The following is a 17459-nucleotide window of genomic DNA, read 5'->3' as shown; positions in this document are numbered from 1 at the left end:
ATGTCATATTTGCGCCAACGACCTGAACTCGCGCTGAGACTGATGTGATCGCGTATATCTTTGTGAACAAAGAATAATGTGTGGGGAGTGCATTTACGTCTCACACCCACTCGGATTCTGGCACAGGCGCTTTGTTCTGTGTCTCACCTTGTAACTTGACAAAATAAATGAGCCACATCACCAGCCAATTACAGATCTTCTCCTTGGTCCCCAGAAACATGATGATGCATAACTTTGGTATGCATCATCCCAAAATCTCCCTCCATTAGTCACATCATTCTTGTTCTTCTGCAACGTCATCGCCTATGTTGAGAACAACCTTTAGCTTCTCTCTATTGAATGCCGAGGAAGAGTTCAGACGCTCCTCCCTTCTGATCTCTTTTGCACATACAAATACACTCTTATGTCTTGATCATAAATTAATCTTACTGTTCTCTGTGCTTTTGCATTGTGGCTAGTTTTAGATTGTTTTACTCTGTAAGGTGACCCTGAATGTTTCAAAAGGCATCTATAAATAAAATAATCAGATATGGATGTTTCTGGCCTGTGAGAGGAAACCCGAGTTCCTGCAGGGGGGAGACGCTGCGGGGGGGAAACATGCAAAACTTCACACAGAAATACTCAAACCAGAATGTGCATCAGTGATTTTGTTTTATGATATCTGTAAAACATTTTAGGATTTAATCTATTATAGGTGCTATGTAAGTAAAGTTTAACTTCCTCTCTTTCAGACGACCAACTACCATCTTCCGGTTGGGTTGTGTGAGTGTTTTATTGCAGCGCTCTGTAAATTGTGGCATGTCCTGTGGGAGTGTGGGACATGTTTAAAACACAGATGAGGGACAATAAGGGAAATCAGTTATTACTATTAAGTCCCTTAAAGGCTTCCTGTCTTGTTCTCACAGTACAAATCTACAGTTGTATTCTTCACAAACCTTCACCTCCACACTTTGTAAAACCTTGGATGGATGTTTTCCCTTTCCTTGGTTCTGAATTTATTTAGCAAGTTGTGGAGCTTCTAAGAGTCCATGATGCCATTTACTCTGATATGGTTGCAAGAGTCTTTGGAAGAAAAACATGACCACAGCATAACATCAAATCTACTGTACTTAGCAGTGGGCAATAGCATCTTTTACGCAGCAAAGTGTGGAGAATCTTTTTTTTTACCCGTGTGAAATTGAAAAGAAACCTTGGTGTGGTTTTAGCCTCAAACCTACATTTTGACAATCATGTAACGTCCTTTCATAACTCAGTTTACTATCGTCTCAAAGGTTCTGCCATTATAAAGGGATTCCAGTCAGCAGAGGACACAGAAAAACATGAGCATGCCTTTATTTTCAGTGTGTTAGATTACTAGAACTTTGACTTTCCTGGTCTGTTAAAAAAAAACTCGATCGCTGCAGCTTGTCCTAAATGCTGCTGCCAGACTCCTGACCAACACTTGGAAATGGATAGTCTTAAATCTCTGCACTGGTTTCCTGTTTGTCAAATATAAAAATGTCAGTATTGGTCTAAAACTGCTGAATGGCCTTGGGCTACAATGCATTTCTGAGCTGCTTGTTAATTACAAACTTTAATGTAGACCCCTCAAAAGATCAGAGACTTGCTGAACTGAGCAATTTTGTTTCTGGATCAAACTCTAAGAACCTCAGGTGTTCTATGCACGGAGCTTACTTTTCAAGTGCAGCTCGAAGGTTATTTTTTTTAACAATATCTTTACTTAGGGTCCTTACTTGTGGCGTGTTTTCTTGACTCCATGTGACCCAGGTCATACCCAATGTCATTTCAAACTCTGAGGTTGCTTTAATGGGATGTTTTTGTGCTTCAGGTAGGAACTGTCACAAGGCGTTTGTGCATGTCTGTTACGTCTCGCTGTCCAGCTGAGCCAGTGGTATTGATTGTGTGCTTTCCTGCCAGGGTTACTGTAGCCTGTAACAGGGGAGGCTGATGTCAATCACAGTGTTTCTGAGTAAGCTAAGGAAACAAGCTGGATCAAACCAAACGTGATTCCTGTATTATAGGGAATCACAGCTTAGCACTTGCTAATCTTTGCTCTTTGAATATACCGAACTACTTGAATATACTCTCGGGTTGTTTAACTTAGTAAATATCAGAGCAAGGAAGTAAAGAACATCAGATTTAAAAAAAAATATACAATTCTGGATATTTCAACACGTTTTCAACTATTTTCTGGATATGATGATTTTTACTGTGAGTTATTTTCTGTTTTCTGTTCTTAGTTTCAGGATCGCTTCAGGCAGTGGTTCAGTTTATCTGTCTTACAGGTGACTGAAGCAGATAACCGGAGGAATGCTCGTTTTTGAGGATCTCTTTCACTTTTCTACATTTCAACAGAAAACCTTTTCAATACAGTGTAGAAAGAAGTGCAGAAGCGGGAGTTAAACAAAGCGGACAGAGGCTAGAATGTAAACGCTGGGAGTAAACGGGGAGTAAACGGGGAGTAAACGGGGAGTATCCGGAGCAACCGTGCACCACAACTTTACACTTGCAAAATATGCCACGCTACATTTGCACTGGACACTGTTAGAGATGTTTATTGTCACAGGCATCGAGCCGCTTTTGTAATAAGAGGAAACCCAAACAGCATTATTATGCATCCTCGCTGCAGTTAGTTCTATAAGAAAAAAAATTAAATCTATAGAACAATATATGTTTTAAATCTGTTTACCTTTCGACTAGCAACATGTTCCACTCGTTTCTTTTTTCTTATATAAAAACCACAAATCAAAAACTAGCTGAAAATTACAAATAGACAAAGCTAAAATGCCACTTTCTTCACATTAGGCCACCAGCAGTAATTTGTTAGGCTACAGAGGAAAAGACACGGTGTCAGTCGCTCTTGTTATCAGCCGAGCCCCCTGACAGGAAGATGGACGACCTTCTAACAGCGAGCTGATGTATATGGTCACTGAAGGGGTCCTGATGTGACAAAAACAACTTGGAGAGGATGCTGTTGCAACATCAATGTGCGCTGCTTCGTGTTTGCGTCGAGGCACGGGGCAGCAATGAGATTACTGCTGGTTCGGTGTTGCAGGAAAAGAGATTGCTCAAGCGCAGTATTTGCTCAGTGGGAAACGGTTCAGGACGCTGCAATAACTGCCTATTAGGGGCGGACACTAGATCTGCTCTGTCGGCACGACAATGTTTAAGCTTATCTGTGCGCTGCGTTTTAACCTCTGGGTTATTCTTCAGTGCCCGTATACTACAGCATACAGTTAAAAACATGTTTTCTTCTCAGATGCCAAAGGAATTCTTCCAAGTTTATGAAGGCCAGACACATCTAAAAGTTGGAGATTGTTCAATCCAGCTCCTCGCTGGGAATATTTTAGGTCAAACTCAATGGAGTAGTAGACCATGTCAATAACAGCAAATAGCTGGTGTAGTTTGGTCATCGACACTCAAATTCTCTGATGACCAACGATGGCCACAGTGTAACTTACTCTATCTTCAGATCCTTTGGGGAACCTTCCCCTTTCCATCACATTATGAGGAACAATCCATCCTTGACAGGGACAGATTATCTTTCTCTAATATATTGATTTGATGCTGAATATTAATGTTTATGCCCAATTCCTGACAGAAAGAACAGCTCTGTTTCTTCCAGTCGTGCATCAGATGCTTTCCTGCCTTTCTTCTTTTTTTTAAACCCTCAAAAACTAATTAATTTTTCTGTGCAAATGTGTGCACACAAACTGTATCCTTCGACAACAACTAGTTACCAGACTATAAGGCATAGTTGCAAAGTTGATGTGCCATCAGGAGAGCTGAAATTTGACTTTGCATTTTGTGAAACACAAAGAAACAACACATTTTGATGCTGGAGGCATCAACCATGAAGAAAATATTAAGACGTTAATCAGAAGTTCGTCATCATTCATAAGGTGGGTCTTATCCGAAATGTACTCGGCTTCACTTTGGAAAACCAAACACAAAATCCTTGACCCCAACAGAAGATGGTGACGATGTGATTGGATTTGGTCCTAGCAGAGCTCTCGTCACAGTCCTGTGGGAGGACTAAAGGAAATCCATTGAGGGAAATCCACTGTGATTGACTGCTGAGAGGCAAGCACTCTTCAACCAGTTCATGTGCCACAAGATGCATAGCTGAATCAATTCTGCGGTTCTGCCAGTGAGGCTGAGCAGCGTAGATAAAGAAAATGGAAAAACAAAAACATGCCTTACTTAACCTGCTCTCACACCGTTTCTAATCATTAACATGTATATTGGTTTATTAGTAACACAGTACATGATATTTAAGTATAAAAAACTGAAATGTCTTCTATGGAACATCAAGTCCTGTCCTCTCTATTAAGTCTGTATTTCACCAGTTTTTTTATGGTGAGTGTTTAAAAGAATGAAGGATATATATATATATATATATATATATATATATATATATATATATATATATATATATATATATATATATATATATATATATATATATATATATATATATATATATATATACACACACACATGCAGGAGGCTTAATTAGGCTGTTGATCAAATCATGTATCCTCAAATATCAGATGCTTATTAAATAATCATCACCTGAAATAATCAAAGAACTCCAGACATGCTGAGGTAAATTAATCTTCCTCAGTACACACAGCGCCTGCAAAGTGCAGCACACATATAAGTGATGCAATCACTGAGCCCACGTTTGAGTAGCACTCACGTAAAATGAAACCACAGCTGCATTAATGTGCAACATATAATGAGCCTCCAAGTTGCAATGAGAATTCCTCAGAGATTTTTTTTTGACATGTCTGACCAAAATAACAAAAAAAAAAAAAAAAACAGCAGTGGGAGGGCTTATTTTTTAAAACACTCTGAAGTCCTTTTGGTTTTTCAGCATCAATCTTATACGCTCAATTTGGAGATGTTCCCACTTCTCCCCACCCAGATAGGAGCCTTACTTTAGATGTCTTTGAACGTCCCATTTTCTATGTTGAAGGAACACATAGGTAATAGATTGTTTCAGCTGGGGGACTGTTTGACTTGTTTTCTGCCCAGGAGAGCATGGATTGATTATTTGTGCTAGTAGGTAAAATCTAATTGCAGACAGGACGTCATATGCACACCAGATGTTGTGCCAAAAATACTTATATGTGCAATTTGGAGGTGTTTGCACCGCTGGGAGTCCTTCCAAGAGGAGCAAAGTGCTTTCCGATCTATATGGGCAAGACGTCTGGCATAGTGCATTGTTTTCTTTACTTATTAAGACTGTGGATTCGATATATACTCTGCCTGTGTTTCAATGGTATACAAACACATTTGCATGCCACTGAAATGCCAGGCAGATATGCTACTCTTTAGATTGGACGAGATGTTTTTCTCCTCACCAGGAAGGTGCCACTGACTCATTTTGCTTCACTTAGACCAGAATCACTATGAACATAAGTAGTTTACCAGCAGAACAAAAATAAACTTTGGTTGACCTTTCCTTTCTCTCACAGGGTCACTGCCTCAACAGTTTACCTCTCTACCTGCAGACACTCTCCTCCATACGACGCCAGTATTTTTCTGCAACTTTCCTAAGCCGACAGCCTCACACTCACATTCACACTCACCTCAAGGCCACAAATGGCCAGCTGTCAGCGAGGACAAAGGTCAGCCTGTCTGTCCGACCACCGTCATTTGTTGTTGCACGACTAAAGATGGGCTAAATGTGGCACAGCCGTGTACAGCAGCGTAAATAACTTCCTGGAACTACTGTCTGATGTTACGATTGCTTTACGCAACATTGGGTCTGTCTCTGATGGCCGACCTTTCAACTCAGCCTAATCTGCTTGTTAAGGTAAATTCTAAACACTTTGTGAGGCAACAGAAACCTTTTATCGTACCATACCATAACTCAGTATGACTGACTAATATGATCACCCATAGAGGGGCACCAGGGGGCAAAGAGGACAGAAAGGAAAACAAAGCTGGATTTGATACAAATGTGCAAGACGGAGGGGAACTCTGGGCACTTGGCAAACAAAAGCAGGAAGGAGTAGAGGAGGAGATAAAGGATAGCCCTTACAGGGACAGAAATAAAATTCAGCATTGGAGAAAAGGGGGAATCCATGTGTTTTTCCGGAGAGTAGCACGATGTGTGTGTGTGTAGGATGGCTTCATCTGGGGTGGCCTGAGGTGCAGCAATGTGTCACGGGTGAAAGTGAGGCATCGCCGCTGGCTTTTGGGCTAACGGCTCTACATAAATGCAGTCCATTTGCAAAGCGGAAGAGAAAATTGCAGCCAAGCTCTGGCAGAATGCCCCCCCCCCCACGGTAGGGACCCATCTGTTTGTGAGCTGCCACGGCTTATTTGTTAGGAACCGCTGAGGCTGCCGCACTGAGCGCCATGGGAATAGCCAGTCTTTTATCCAAACCAAAGAGTTTCAATAAGCACAGCTTTGGCATTTGTTTCGGTGGAGAAACGGCAATCTATTCACCCGAGAATTAGCGAGTTGTGTCCTCAAACATGGAAACAGGAGGCTGCTGGAGGTAGATAAGAGGCAGGGGTAAAGTTAAAACACTGAGTTGGCATAACTTAGTGGATGTATGGAATCCAACACTGTAATATATTAGCAAAGATAATCAGCTGGAACAAGACTGTTAGTGGCTTCAGAGCTACTCCTCTGCAGCCTGAAAAAAAAAAAAACACCGTAACTCAAAAGGGGAGAAGCTGAAAGAACGTTAAAGCCACACTTTCTTTGACCGAGCCTCAAAGTTTTAAAAGTCTAAGTGGGCTGTGTGACAAGTACAGCTTGAATGGTGCCAGGAGGCATCAACAAGCTGTTGCCTGACAGTCGATCCTTTTTCTTTGAATTTCACGTCACTTGCAATGAGGGATTTAATGAAGACTTTTAATGATCTTTCTTTAGGGTTGGATGACTGTACAACATGGACCTTAAGTAGCTAATTGGGGTTTTTTAATTTATGATGGACTGTGCATGCAGACTCAAATACAGATTCTACATGTAACCCATACATTAAAATTGGGCTTAATATAACTAAGCAGCCTGCACCATGACAATAGTTTTGTCGTTGGCATCGTGAACACCAGTAAGTCCACCAAATTAATGGTGCATTCACACCGGCCCTGTTTAGTCCGCTTTAACTGAACTCTAGATCATTTGACCAGAAAGTCTGGTTCGTTCGGAGACGTGTTGAAAGTTCAATCAAACTCTGACGCAGACAAATGAACTCTGGTCCCCCAACGAGCCTCGGTCTCCGTTTGGTTGGAGTGAGCTCTGGTGTAGTTTGAATGTGAACGCCAAGCAGATGAGAGATGCTCCAAAAAAGCAGAAAGGAAGCTATAGTGCAGGGCATTCTGGGTAAGTGTAACAAAGACAAAAGAGAAATCCTACAACCGCTAAAATCTGAAGCCATTTTTCTTCATATTTCCTGAAGAATGTTGTGCTCATGTCTTCTTTGGTTTTTATGTCATTTCTTTCAGGAGGTCTTGGTGCAGTGCCGCCACAGACAAAGAGGGGAATAGGTTTTTCAAAGGGTTTGGATCATTTGACAGTGTGAAAGCGAACCACACCCACTGAAAATTTAACAAACGTTGCCATTTTGGTCCATAATTGAACCGAGTCTACCAGACAATCATATGTCCAGTAGACTCTACCCTGTTTCCAAAGAACAGTGGTCATATATTCACCATAAATCTTGTGACTACAAAGTGTGTCTTATTTCTCTAACAGTAAGACATCTATCAAAATGCAGGCATGTGTATATTTGTGTCTGTATGGATCATTTTGTCCCTGTGTAGAATTAAAAAAATCCACAGTAACTTCAAATCTGTGAACAGAGTCCTCGTACGTTCAAACAAATTATCAGTCCACCAGGTAGACTCCATCCAGAAAACAGAATAAATCCTTAAATGCAAAACCTAACATCACATTCATCTCCCTGATGAATATATGTAAACTTCTGAGTAGCTCGGTCTGCCAAAATGAGATACTGAAAGGCGGTTCAGACTCATCTGATGTAGATCTGTGCACAACACAGACAATCTGTCATGAATATGTCAGCCCGCTCCGGCCGTTAATTACCGACCCTTTGGCCCTTTCATGCTGCGAAGGCCAGGACACGGAGGAAAAATGCATTATCACTCCAACTTTAGCCTAGATTTCATTCGTGATGTACTGAATGAACGAATAGATGATAAGTGAGTTGGTAGCTGATGCAGCACATCACAGACAAAGACTACAGCACTTTTTTTCTTACATGTAATTAAGACAAACAGAAAATACATCAAAGTGTTTTTGACACTGGATATTTAAGGATTTGAGGATCTATCAAATTTGAATGTATCTCAATCTGTTTCCAGTAGGTCAAATTATTATTTACCAAATTATTCATAAAGTAGATCGGACTGCTGTTAGTTGTAGCTGCTTCAAGCATGTGGCATGTCGAGTTGAGTGAATCCTCACTGGCATGAGACTGAGTAACGAGTACTTGCCGCAACATTTGAGGTTAACGTCTTTATTTTTTGAAACACACGTTTCCATTCTTCTAGTAAGAAAAAAAAAATCTATGGTTTAATTTATCTGGAAATTAACCAAAAAGATTAAGGTCATGCACGATGTGGTGGATGATGTCTGTGTTGGGATTAATCGTTAATCTGACCATTTCAATTACACTAATACGCAGCGCTGACTGGTGCAACATCACTCTCTATTTTCATGAGTAACATAAGCTTTTAATTAACTCCTCAACCAACAAAACCATACATGACAACATCTGATTATGTCACACTGAAACACAATACTATTATGACCATCCTCCTCCCAAGTGGCAAAATAATTTATTTCTTTCCTCTGATTGTTTTGGTCTTGATTGAAATTGCTGGTTATTTTTCATACACTTGATGCCGCCTAAAGAATCGGCCCACCAGAAGGAAAGGCCTACTGTTTTGTTCTGGTTTCATCTGAAGGGAAAACATCCCCAAAAGGCTTTTCTTGCGCAGTTAATTATTTCAACATGAAGCTAGATTGATCATTTTATATATTTTGGTGTATAAAAAATGTTCTTCTTCACTTTCCCTTCTTTCTTCTTGTGTCTGTAGTGAAGCACAGTTTTTAATAGCGCCGTGACTGAATACGACTGAAATAGACTTTTCATTTTATTAATTATTAGTAGTTGTAATTAGTGGAGACCATTTTATCCCTTCTTCTTAGATTTCTGTGCATCATTGTTGCCGCTGTTGTTCCACAGATGTCCTTTTTTTTTTTAGCTAAATTCCTACAGAGGTTTTAATCGAGGGAAAAAGGTTCTTCCCTTTTCACCTTTGCCTTTGTTTGCAACAAAATCTGTGTCAGGAAGCTGGACTGTCCCACGTCTAGTCCAGTCACCTCTGACCCAGTGCTCTGTCTGACAGATGGAGCTGCTTAAGCGCACAGGAAGACAAAGGACAACGGCCCTGAGAAACTTTTTTTTTTGTTGCTGTTGTTTTTTTTAGCCCACGTTTCACTTTGTTAAAGGGGAATGTAAATTTTTTCGGTAATAGTAGTCTTTCTTAGTGGGTTTTTGTTTCTTTTGGTGTTAATGAAGGAGAGAATTTTGTCGTGTCTTTATAAAAATTAATGTCATTAAAAAGAGCCAAATCAAACTACGAGCACATTTTGAACATACAGTTATATTGTATTCAATGAGAAATAAAATGAAGTAAAAAAAAGTATTATCCCCCTCTTCTATTGTTACTGTTTGTTTTTGCTTAAACTTGTAGCGTCGCTGTTTTCTTCTAAGTGCGGCTCCCGGTGGAGTTGGAGGAGTTGTCGTCCTCCAGATAGAGGGTGCTGTTGGGTCGGATGTCGCTAGACTTTGTGGACGTGTACAAATATTCCTTTATGAAGAGTGAAAGATTAAGTGTCATTGACAAATTCACATTCTCTGATTCATTTGTATTTTTAAAATGTTTCCATAAGAGACTGTGATTTGCAGCGCCGCAGAGTTTGCAGCAGCAGACGGCGACGGGGGATCAGCAGAGGGTTTTGAGTCACCTCTGGAACATAAATCTTTAACAGAGCTTTGAAATATTCATGACGCTCAAAACACACTTTCACTCCCTGTGAGCTGCAGCTAAAGTTCAAATGTAATGGTGTCAGGGAATCAGCGACACACTCCAGTTTAAACCTGGAGCAACCTCTGACACCAAGCATGCCCGCAGTGGTCAGACTGCAAATTCACTCTGTTTTTTTTTTTTTTTGTTTTGTTTTGGGGTTTTTTTGTATCATGTAACTTATTACAGCATCAGGATGTCCAATATGTGATTATTTACCTCTTTCAGATTGTTTCTTATAAGATAAGAGAGCACAATGGCAAGAAAAGCAGTTTGCTATGCAGAGCCTGTGTGCACTTAATGTACTAAGCACTGAGAAGAAAGACTGAGACCCAAATTTCTCAGGATAATTATCCTTTCTGTAATACAACTACATCAACAAAAATAAACATTATTGAAACATCAAGCAAAACTTAATGTTTCATTTTTTTATATATATATTCTTGCAAGAAGAATCATTAAATGTTCTTTTGATGTGCAAACTGAATGGTTTCAAAAACTCAATTTATTAAACATGGTTGGATTTTGAAAATTGGGGGGAGGAGGGGGGTTCAATTTGATATTCAGCTGAATATATTTTTGCCACACAAATGAAGGTAGCCTGAACACAATCCTGGATCTACGTGGGTTATTAAAATGCAACAGAAACCCCTGGATTGAGATCATTTCTTTTTTCATCTTTAACCATTCAGTCACTCTTCACTTATCCCTGCCTTACCTGTAGCTAACCAAACCAAAAGCTAAATAACCATTTAGTATCAGTTTGTTAGAGTAATTCTCTACAATAGGAACATTACCAACATCCCACGTGGATTTAAAAAAAAACAAAAAAAACAAGAGTAAGGCATCAAAATGATTTCCCACACTGAAATCCTTCTTGAGATCAATAATGACAACAAGAACAACACAAACATGTTTTACAACCTTTTCGGATGGAAGTGAAAACAGAAAGCGCCCCCAGGCACCACGAGAGTGAGTTGCTGTTTGAAGAGGTGAGCAGATGCTCCGTCGTCAGAGGGAATCGCTCTTCCTCTGCCGTGCAGATGGAGGCCCACGTTCTCTCCTGCACCGACGGCGCTTGCCCGACATTAGAAGCAACAAATCAATGTGACTCACTGCGTCACGTTATTGCACTTATCTGAGCACGCGGCACCTGGGGATCCCCGATGAGAGAGCGTTTCAGTCTAGACGAGAGCTAAACACTCTGGCATGTCTGCGCGTCACGCGTCGTTCTGTCTGCTGCGTCTGCGGCCGGCCACTTTCTCTTCCCGTGGAAAATAAAGCTCAGCGCTAACGCTGCCATTCAGGATTACTTACTGATCTGATAAGAAGTTGATACAAACACACACACATCGTGAGCAGAAACTTCATCTTAATTCAGATATTGTAGGGATGCATTTGAACTCCTCTCTTTTTACAAGGTGGGACGACGATACAACTTCAATGAGTCTGAATGTATTAATATTAATATCTTCCATGGCATCAGCTCATTTTGGCATAATCCCCACATTAGCCATATCGGTAAGGTTTAACTAGTTCCTTTGTACAAATCGGCTTATATTTATAGTTCATTCATTCATTTTCAATATCATTAAAGTTCATCACTCCATCAAGCCAGCGTTGTTCGTTTAAGGTCACTATCCTGTTCGATCACCAGTTTCCGAGTTTCAACCATCTGACCCAAACCGTCGTCATGGGAATTAGTGAAAATACAAGAGATCTATTGAGCCACAGAGACAAAAACGATGTTAGGAGGAGTCAAGAAAACCTACCAACCGTGAAGAGTGATGGACATAATATCATGTTGCAGGTTTGTTTCAGTACGAGTGGTACTGAAACAAACTGGTTAAATAATAATCAACATAGCTCCTAGCTAGCTCTTACTCAACAGCTGGAGAGCTGAAACTTGCAGACACAGGAGTGTGTTTCAGCCGTGCAACACACACAAATATAACTTCCAGCTGTTTTTTTGGAACCCATAAAAAGGCTAATCTTAAACCTCTGACATTCTTCCAGTCTAAACTGTATCCAGACCTACCAGGAAGTAAAGCAAGTCTCATCAACTCCACAAATTCTCATATTATAAGTGGCCAAATGTGCATTTAAATTACACTGGGACATTGTTGATAACTAAAAGAAACTAATGTAGTTTCTCTGCAAGTTGCTAAGGGCTGTTTATCCAAATATTAGTGGGGGCGTATGCATGTGGTTGAGTCTGTGAGGATTTGAGGCACAACATATTCAGACTTGTGCACCTGATTCTTGTTCAAATTCAGTGAAGTTGACTAAAAAAAGGACCTTAAACTAAATAATTTAAAGACCCAAATATCGTATTGCTCCAATAGTGACTGCTGAGAACTCTCAATCAAAGAGTGAAGCAAAATCGACAGCAGATGTTACAGGGAGTTGAATCTAAAGAGTTTTATACAGCAGATTACAATACAAGATAGGCTTAGAGTCATTATTATCAACCTGAAGATTCAGTTTATGGTCAAAATATTGTGGCATAACTCAGGACAAGCAACCCCAGATGGCCCAGACCATTTTACTGCCACGGCCGGGTTTCCCCAAGCATCAATATACTTCTTATTTACGTGAACCAACGTATTTTGCTTTCGTCTCATAAAAGCAGGAAACATCCATAAGCCTTCTAACTTGTCTGCATTCATCAAATCACAGAAAAGCAAGTGGTATATATAAAGAAAACATAACCTGGCATTTAATGCTGTCTTGATGCTTGGCTCACAGACGTTAACATTAGCAGCTCAGAGAGGTTTAGCTGCTGAAATATCCCACGTTATCTCTCTTGGCATTAGAGGGATCTTTATTAAAACACATCTGCAGGGAGGATAACACTGAGCTTAAATGTCATCATTCTGTAGCCGAGCTGTCTTACAGAGAAATGTCTGTGGATGTGGTTTCGTAACATTCCCTGAACCTGAAGACAATTGAGATCTGTTTCTCTCCGGCACTCAGAAATCTGCCGCGGTAATGCTATATTGCACACTTATGGAAGCGGGTGTTGAGTTAAGGCCTTGATGTATAATCTCTGTTTTGTTTTTTTGTTTTTTATGTCAACATGCCCACGCAGGCCTGCTTGTTATTCCATTAATGTGAAAAAAAAAATCTCAGTCTCAAGTTTGAGATGCTCCTCACAGATGCAGCGAATGCTAAGAATCCTTATTGGATGAGAAAAGTAATCCGAGTTAAAATACGATCCCCGTTTTGGCTCAAGATATTCCAGCATTGTGTCGGTGCCGGTCTTACTACCCTCTATAGGTTCAGTCGCTCTGGGGAAACAAACCAGGTTTCAAGTCAATAACCACAAACGCTGAAATTGCAATCCTGCGTTACCTGGCCTGCCCGCTGAAGGAAGCTGAATATTTCCAATCTGAACAGGACCAGATGGTGCCACCACAAAACATCCACCAAGACCATCTGCTATCCATGAGCGCTCGTCCTCTCGATAAATTCTATTTTTACATCGAGGTAAATGCTGTGTTTGACAACTGCAGCTGGTTGAAATTACTTCTAGCAATCCCTGCCAGGTTCCAGGGGATTCAGCCGAAATGGAGAATCTCTGCACACTTTAAAAAAAAAATCCTTTCTGGGTGTATTACATCAGACTGAAAAATCATTCAAATCTTAATGAACCGTAGTTGTATATGCAATGTTTAGCACTTGTTAAAGTTTAGCCACAACATTTTTGTAAGAACATTTAATATTTTATTTTAAAAATATGCAAAATCATCCTGGCTGACTGTACGTAGTTTTTCTGTGAAAATGTTTTACACTACCAACTGATTGATAAAATATATATATATATATATAAATTCCGAGTTTATATTTCGGATGATGCCAGCAGTCTGAATGAAAATAAGATTTTTCAAGCTTAAAACATTAACCCCTGCTGAGGTTTCAGGGTCGGAGTTGATTTAACTATTGGTGGAGCTAAATCCAGGGTAACAGTGGAACTAAACTTGTCTGAGTCTGAAAAAAGCTTGAGACTCTGACCAAGGATCACTGTCAAGGAAGAAAACTACCCTGGCACCTCTACCATGCAGTCAGCGCTGCGAATAAATGGTTTGGGATCAAAGCATTTGTGTACGGAATGACCTTGTCAAAGAATAGACCTTAACCCCACTGGGAATCCGTGACAGGATTTCAAATTCGATTTCTGCAGATGTCCTCCATCTGATCCATGCAGGAGCTATTTTATAAGGCAGAATGAGAGAATTTCTACCTCTAGAAAAGCCAAGTCTGCACAGACATGAGCCTCAAGCCTGGTTGCTGTAACTGCAGTGAAAACTACCTTTAAGAGGTACTGACCTGTGGGGCGCTAAATACAACGGGCGCTCCACATGTCTCAGATTTTTATTTGTGAAGCAAAAACGTTTCAAAACCATCTAGGCTTTTTCTTCTGTATCACACAAAATACTTGAAAAAACTGTGTATGCGTGCGTGCGTGCGTGTGTGTGTGTGTGGGGGGGTGTGTGTGTGTGCGTGTATGTGTGTGTAGCATAACAGAATGTGGAAAAGTTCTGTCATCTATTGCAAAACTTAACTAATTTATGAGAGTAATTAAATCTATTCTTTTATTTTAAGTTAGACATTAACTTTTTTGAGCACTACGTCTTAAAGAAAACATGGTTGTATCTTATTTATGTCTATTCTAGCTATAATAATAATAACAATAATAATAATAATAATAATAATAATAATAATAATAATAATAATAATAATAAACATTGATTAAAATCTACTAAAATAAAATATGTACAAGCACAGCATCACAGCTAGAAGCCTGGAGTGGATTTATTAGTCATAATTTGGCTCAGGATAAGACACGATTTCAAACTTGATTTTGTGCAACCAGCTAATGAGACAGCTCTACACATTCCCACTGGACATAATGTCGATCAGGGCTTTTCATTGGGGTCACATTAGACTGAGCGATCCTCATTCAGTGCATGCTCTGTGAGATGTAACTGATGCTCATTATGTTCACTTTGCTGTATGGCACACAGCGGGGATGCAAATAGAAAATATAGAAATATACAGAAGGCCACCTATAAAATGTATTTAATTATAGTCTCTTTCGCTCTTTTTTTTAATCTTTTGCTTGTTTTTCTCTTTTTAAAGACTCCCTCGCCTAATTAGCTCAGTTAATTGCTGCGGTTGTTTTAAGATGTGCTCTGTTGATAAAAAGGACACAAAAGAGAGTCAGACTCACCCAAAAAGGCCAAAAATAAAAGTTTCAGCACGACGAACTCATTTGTATCCATCACGCTGCGAGGACCCGGTCGGACGGGGATTGAACCATCAGCGGCGGCTCCGGGGAAATGTTATCCCAAATCGACCCATAATTGAAATCATCCCAGATGTTGAGCGCGTTCAGTCATGAGCCAAGATAGCACGTGACAGATTCAAAGCAGAAGAGAAAAAAAATATACATACATAAAAGAAGAAAAACAAACGCAGAGAAATGAGATTCCGGAGCGTGACTTCTTCCAGTCTCAGAGACGGAGTCTCTCTCTCTCTCTCTCTCTCTCTCTCTCTCTCTCTCTCTCTGAGCCGTCAGGAGTCACAGCTCTGGACCGCCGTCCTGCATCCTCCCAGACGGGGGGCGGGGAGGGGAGGATGATGATGTTCGGGAGAGGATGATGGGGCTCCACCACAACAAAAAATGACCGGATTATCCACTCTCACTCTGGGAAGTTAACTCTGAACATTAAACCGAAGACAAGAGGACATATAGGCTAATCATCCAGTCAAGATTTATAATCTATTGTCAAAAATATTAATAGATACTTTTTCAGTGTCGCGGAGTTAATTCAAATTAAACATGTACAATGATGCATACATAGGTTTTCGAAATGCCATTATCCCGAATTAAAATCAGATCAAGAGGAGGTCTATGGCTCTGTGTCCACGCTGACACGGAACCACACTGACCTCTTGTGGTTGATGTTGGTATTACGCATCCCTCAATCTGGACTTGAACTCTGGAGTTCGGTGTGAAATTAAAGGGGCAATTCAAGGTTTTTAGAAGTTAGAATTTGTTGCGTAGAGGAGCACAACACAGATAGGCTGTTTGTGTTTGGTGTTCTGACAAACAGCATGTCAAGTTGTTGAGAGAAAGAGGTCTTGCTTGGGGATGTTGAGTTGGACGATGGATTACAGTTAGCATCTTTAAACCAAGCTATTCGCTTGTGGTAATCTGAACACAGCCTTCTGTTCATGCGGGAGTGAGAAACAACAGAGAGTGGCACGCCACCACCTGCACTCTTCATTTCCTGTGTAAATAATCGTTGGCTTGTGTGAAAATAACCACCTAATGCAAGCATCGCAACATTTTAACGTTTCATTAAGTTGTATTTACATAAAACTGTCGTATTTGAGCGATGGTAGAAGTTCACTTCAGCCTTGACTAGCTGTTAGCTTTAGCCTCAGAGGCCAAAATGACGACACAAAGATATTTATCTGCTTATAGCTTTTCAACAGAATGTCATTTGGAAATTCTAAGCTATTCACTTGAAAAGTTTTATAAATACTGACAAGATTTTAGGTCATATCCCTGTCATCATAAATGTTCAAACTTACAATGATTAAAGTTTTATGTAAAACCACATTATCGGCTGCAATAATTCAAAACCAAATGCAAGTGATGATTTTTTTTCAGTCCTCTGAGCACCATTTCATAATATCTTCTATTATTTATGTTTATGAAATAGAATTGTGAAATTCTACTTCATAAAACTAGGTTGGAATGTGTCATGCTGCTTACCAACAATATTAAAAAAAAATTATTTTCTTTTGTGTTTCCCATTTTGAAGAGTGGCTAGGAGATAATGGCCTCTGTATCAACAATAACTCACAGATTACAAACCAAGTTTTTAAAAACCCAGATGAAGTTGAAAAGTTAAAGTCTGAATTAGAAAATGCTTCGGTAATATGTTACTCAGTATATTATGAAATCACGTGTGACAAGATATTCTCTTGCGGTAATCTGAACAGCTCCACAGCATTTTTTTTTTCTACCAGATTTGCCAATCATTGTCAAACGGACTTAAATCATCACTGGTCCCCAACCGGTGATTATATTTTCCGGGTTGTGCTTCCTAAATTGGGCCGGGGATTCAGATGACTTTCTCCCCAACAATGGTTTCCTGAATTCCAGTGGAAAAGAACAGTATGTCAGAACAGGAAGAGGGTGCTGTTTTCCCTGCAAAGCCCAGCCCAGAGCTGTCAAGCCTTTGAGCAGGTGGTGATGGAGGGTGTGGAAGCTACACACAGAAAACAGACCAAAACAGAAAAGAGATGTGTCAAGAATAAGTGAGGTATCTTTCCATTTGTGGCAGAACGTGTTTCTCCAGCAG

At 40.0% G+C, this 17459-nt stretch overlaps 1 protein-coding gene across 1 annotated transcript in view; it reads right to left on the bottom strand.

Moving 5' to 3' along the window:
- The window catches only part of LOC103135334 (receptor activity-modifying protein 3-like), a 37444-nt gene extending 21747 nt beyond the window's left edge, over nt 1-15697 (bottom strand). The window contains exon 1 of the mRNA XM_007547979.2: nt 15314-15697. Coding sequence (XP_007548041.1) covers nt 15314-15365 — 52 coding nt within the window. The 5' untranslated portion in view covers nt 15366-15697. The remainder of the gene's footprint in view (nt 1-15313) is intronic.
- Between the last annotated feature and the right edge of the window lie 1762 nt (nt 15698-17459).

This window comes from Poecilia formosa, unplaced genomic scaffold, assembly GCF_000485575.1.
Source record: "Poecilia formosa unplaced genomic scaffold, Poecilia_formosa-5.1.2 Scaffold24, whole genome shotgun sequence".
NCBI lineage: Eukaryota > Metazoa > Chordata > Actinopteri > Cyprinodontiformes > Poeciliidae > Poecilia > Poecilia formosa.
Note: the sequence above shows the minus strand (reverse complement) of the source record. Positions and strands in the feature narration are given on the sequence as shown.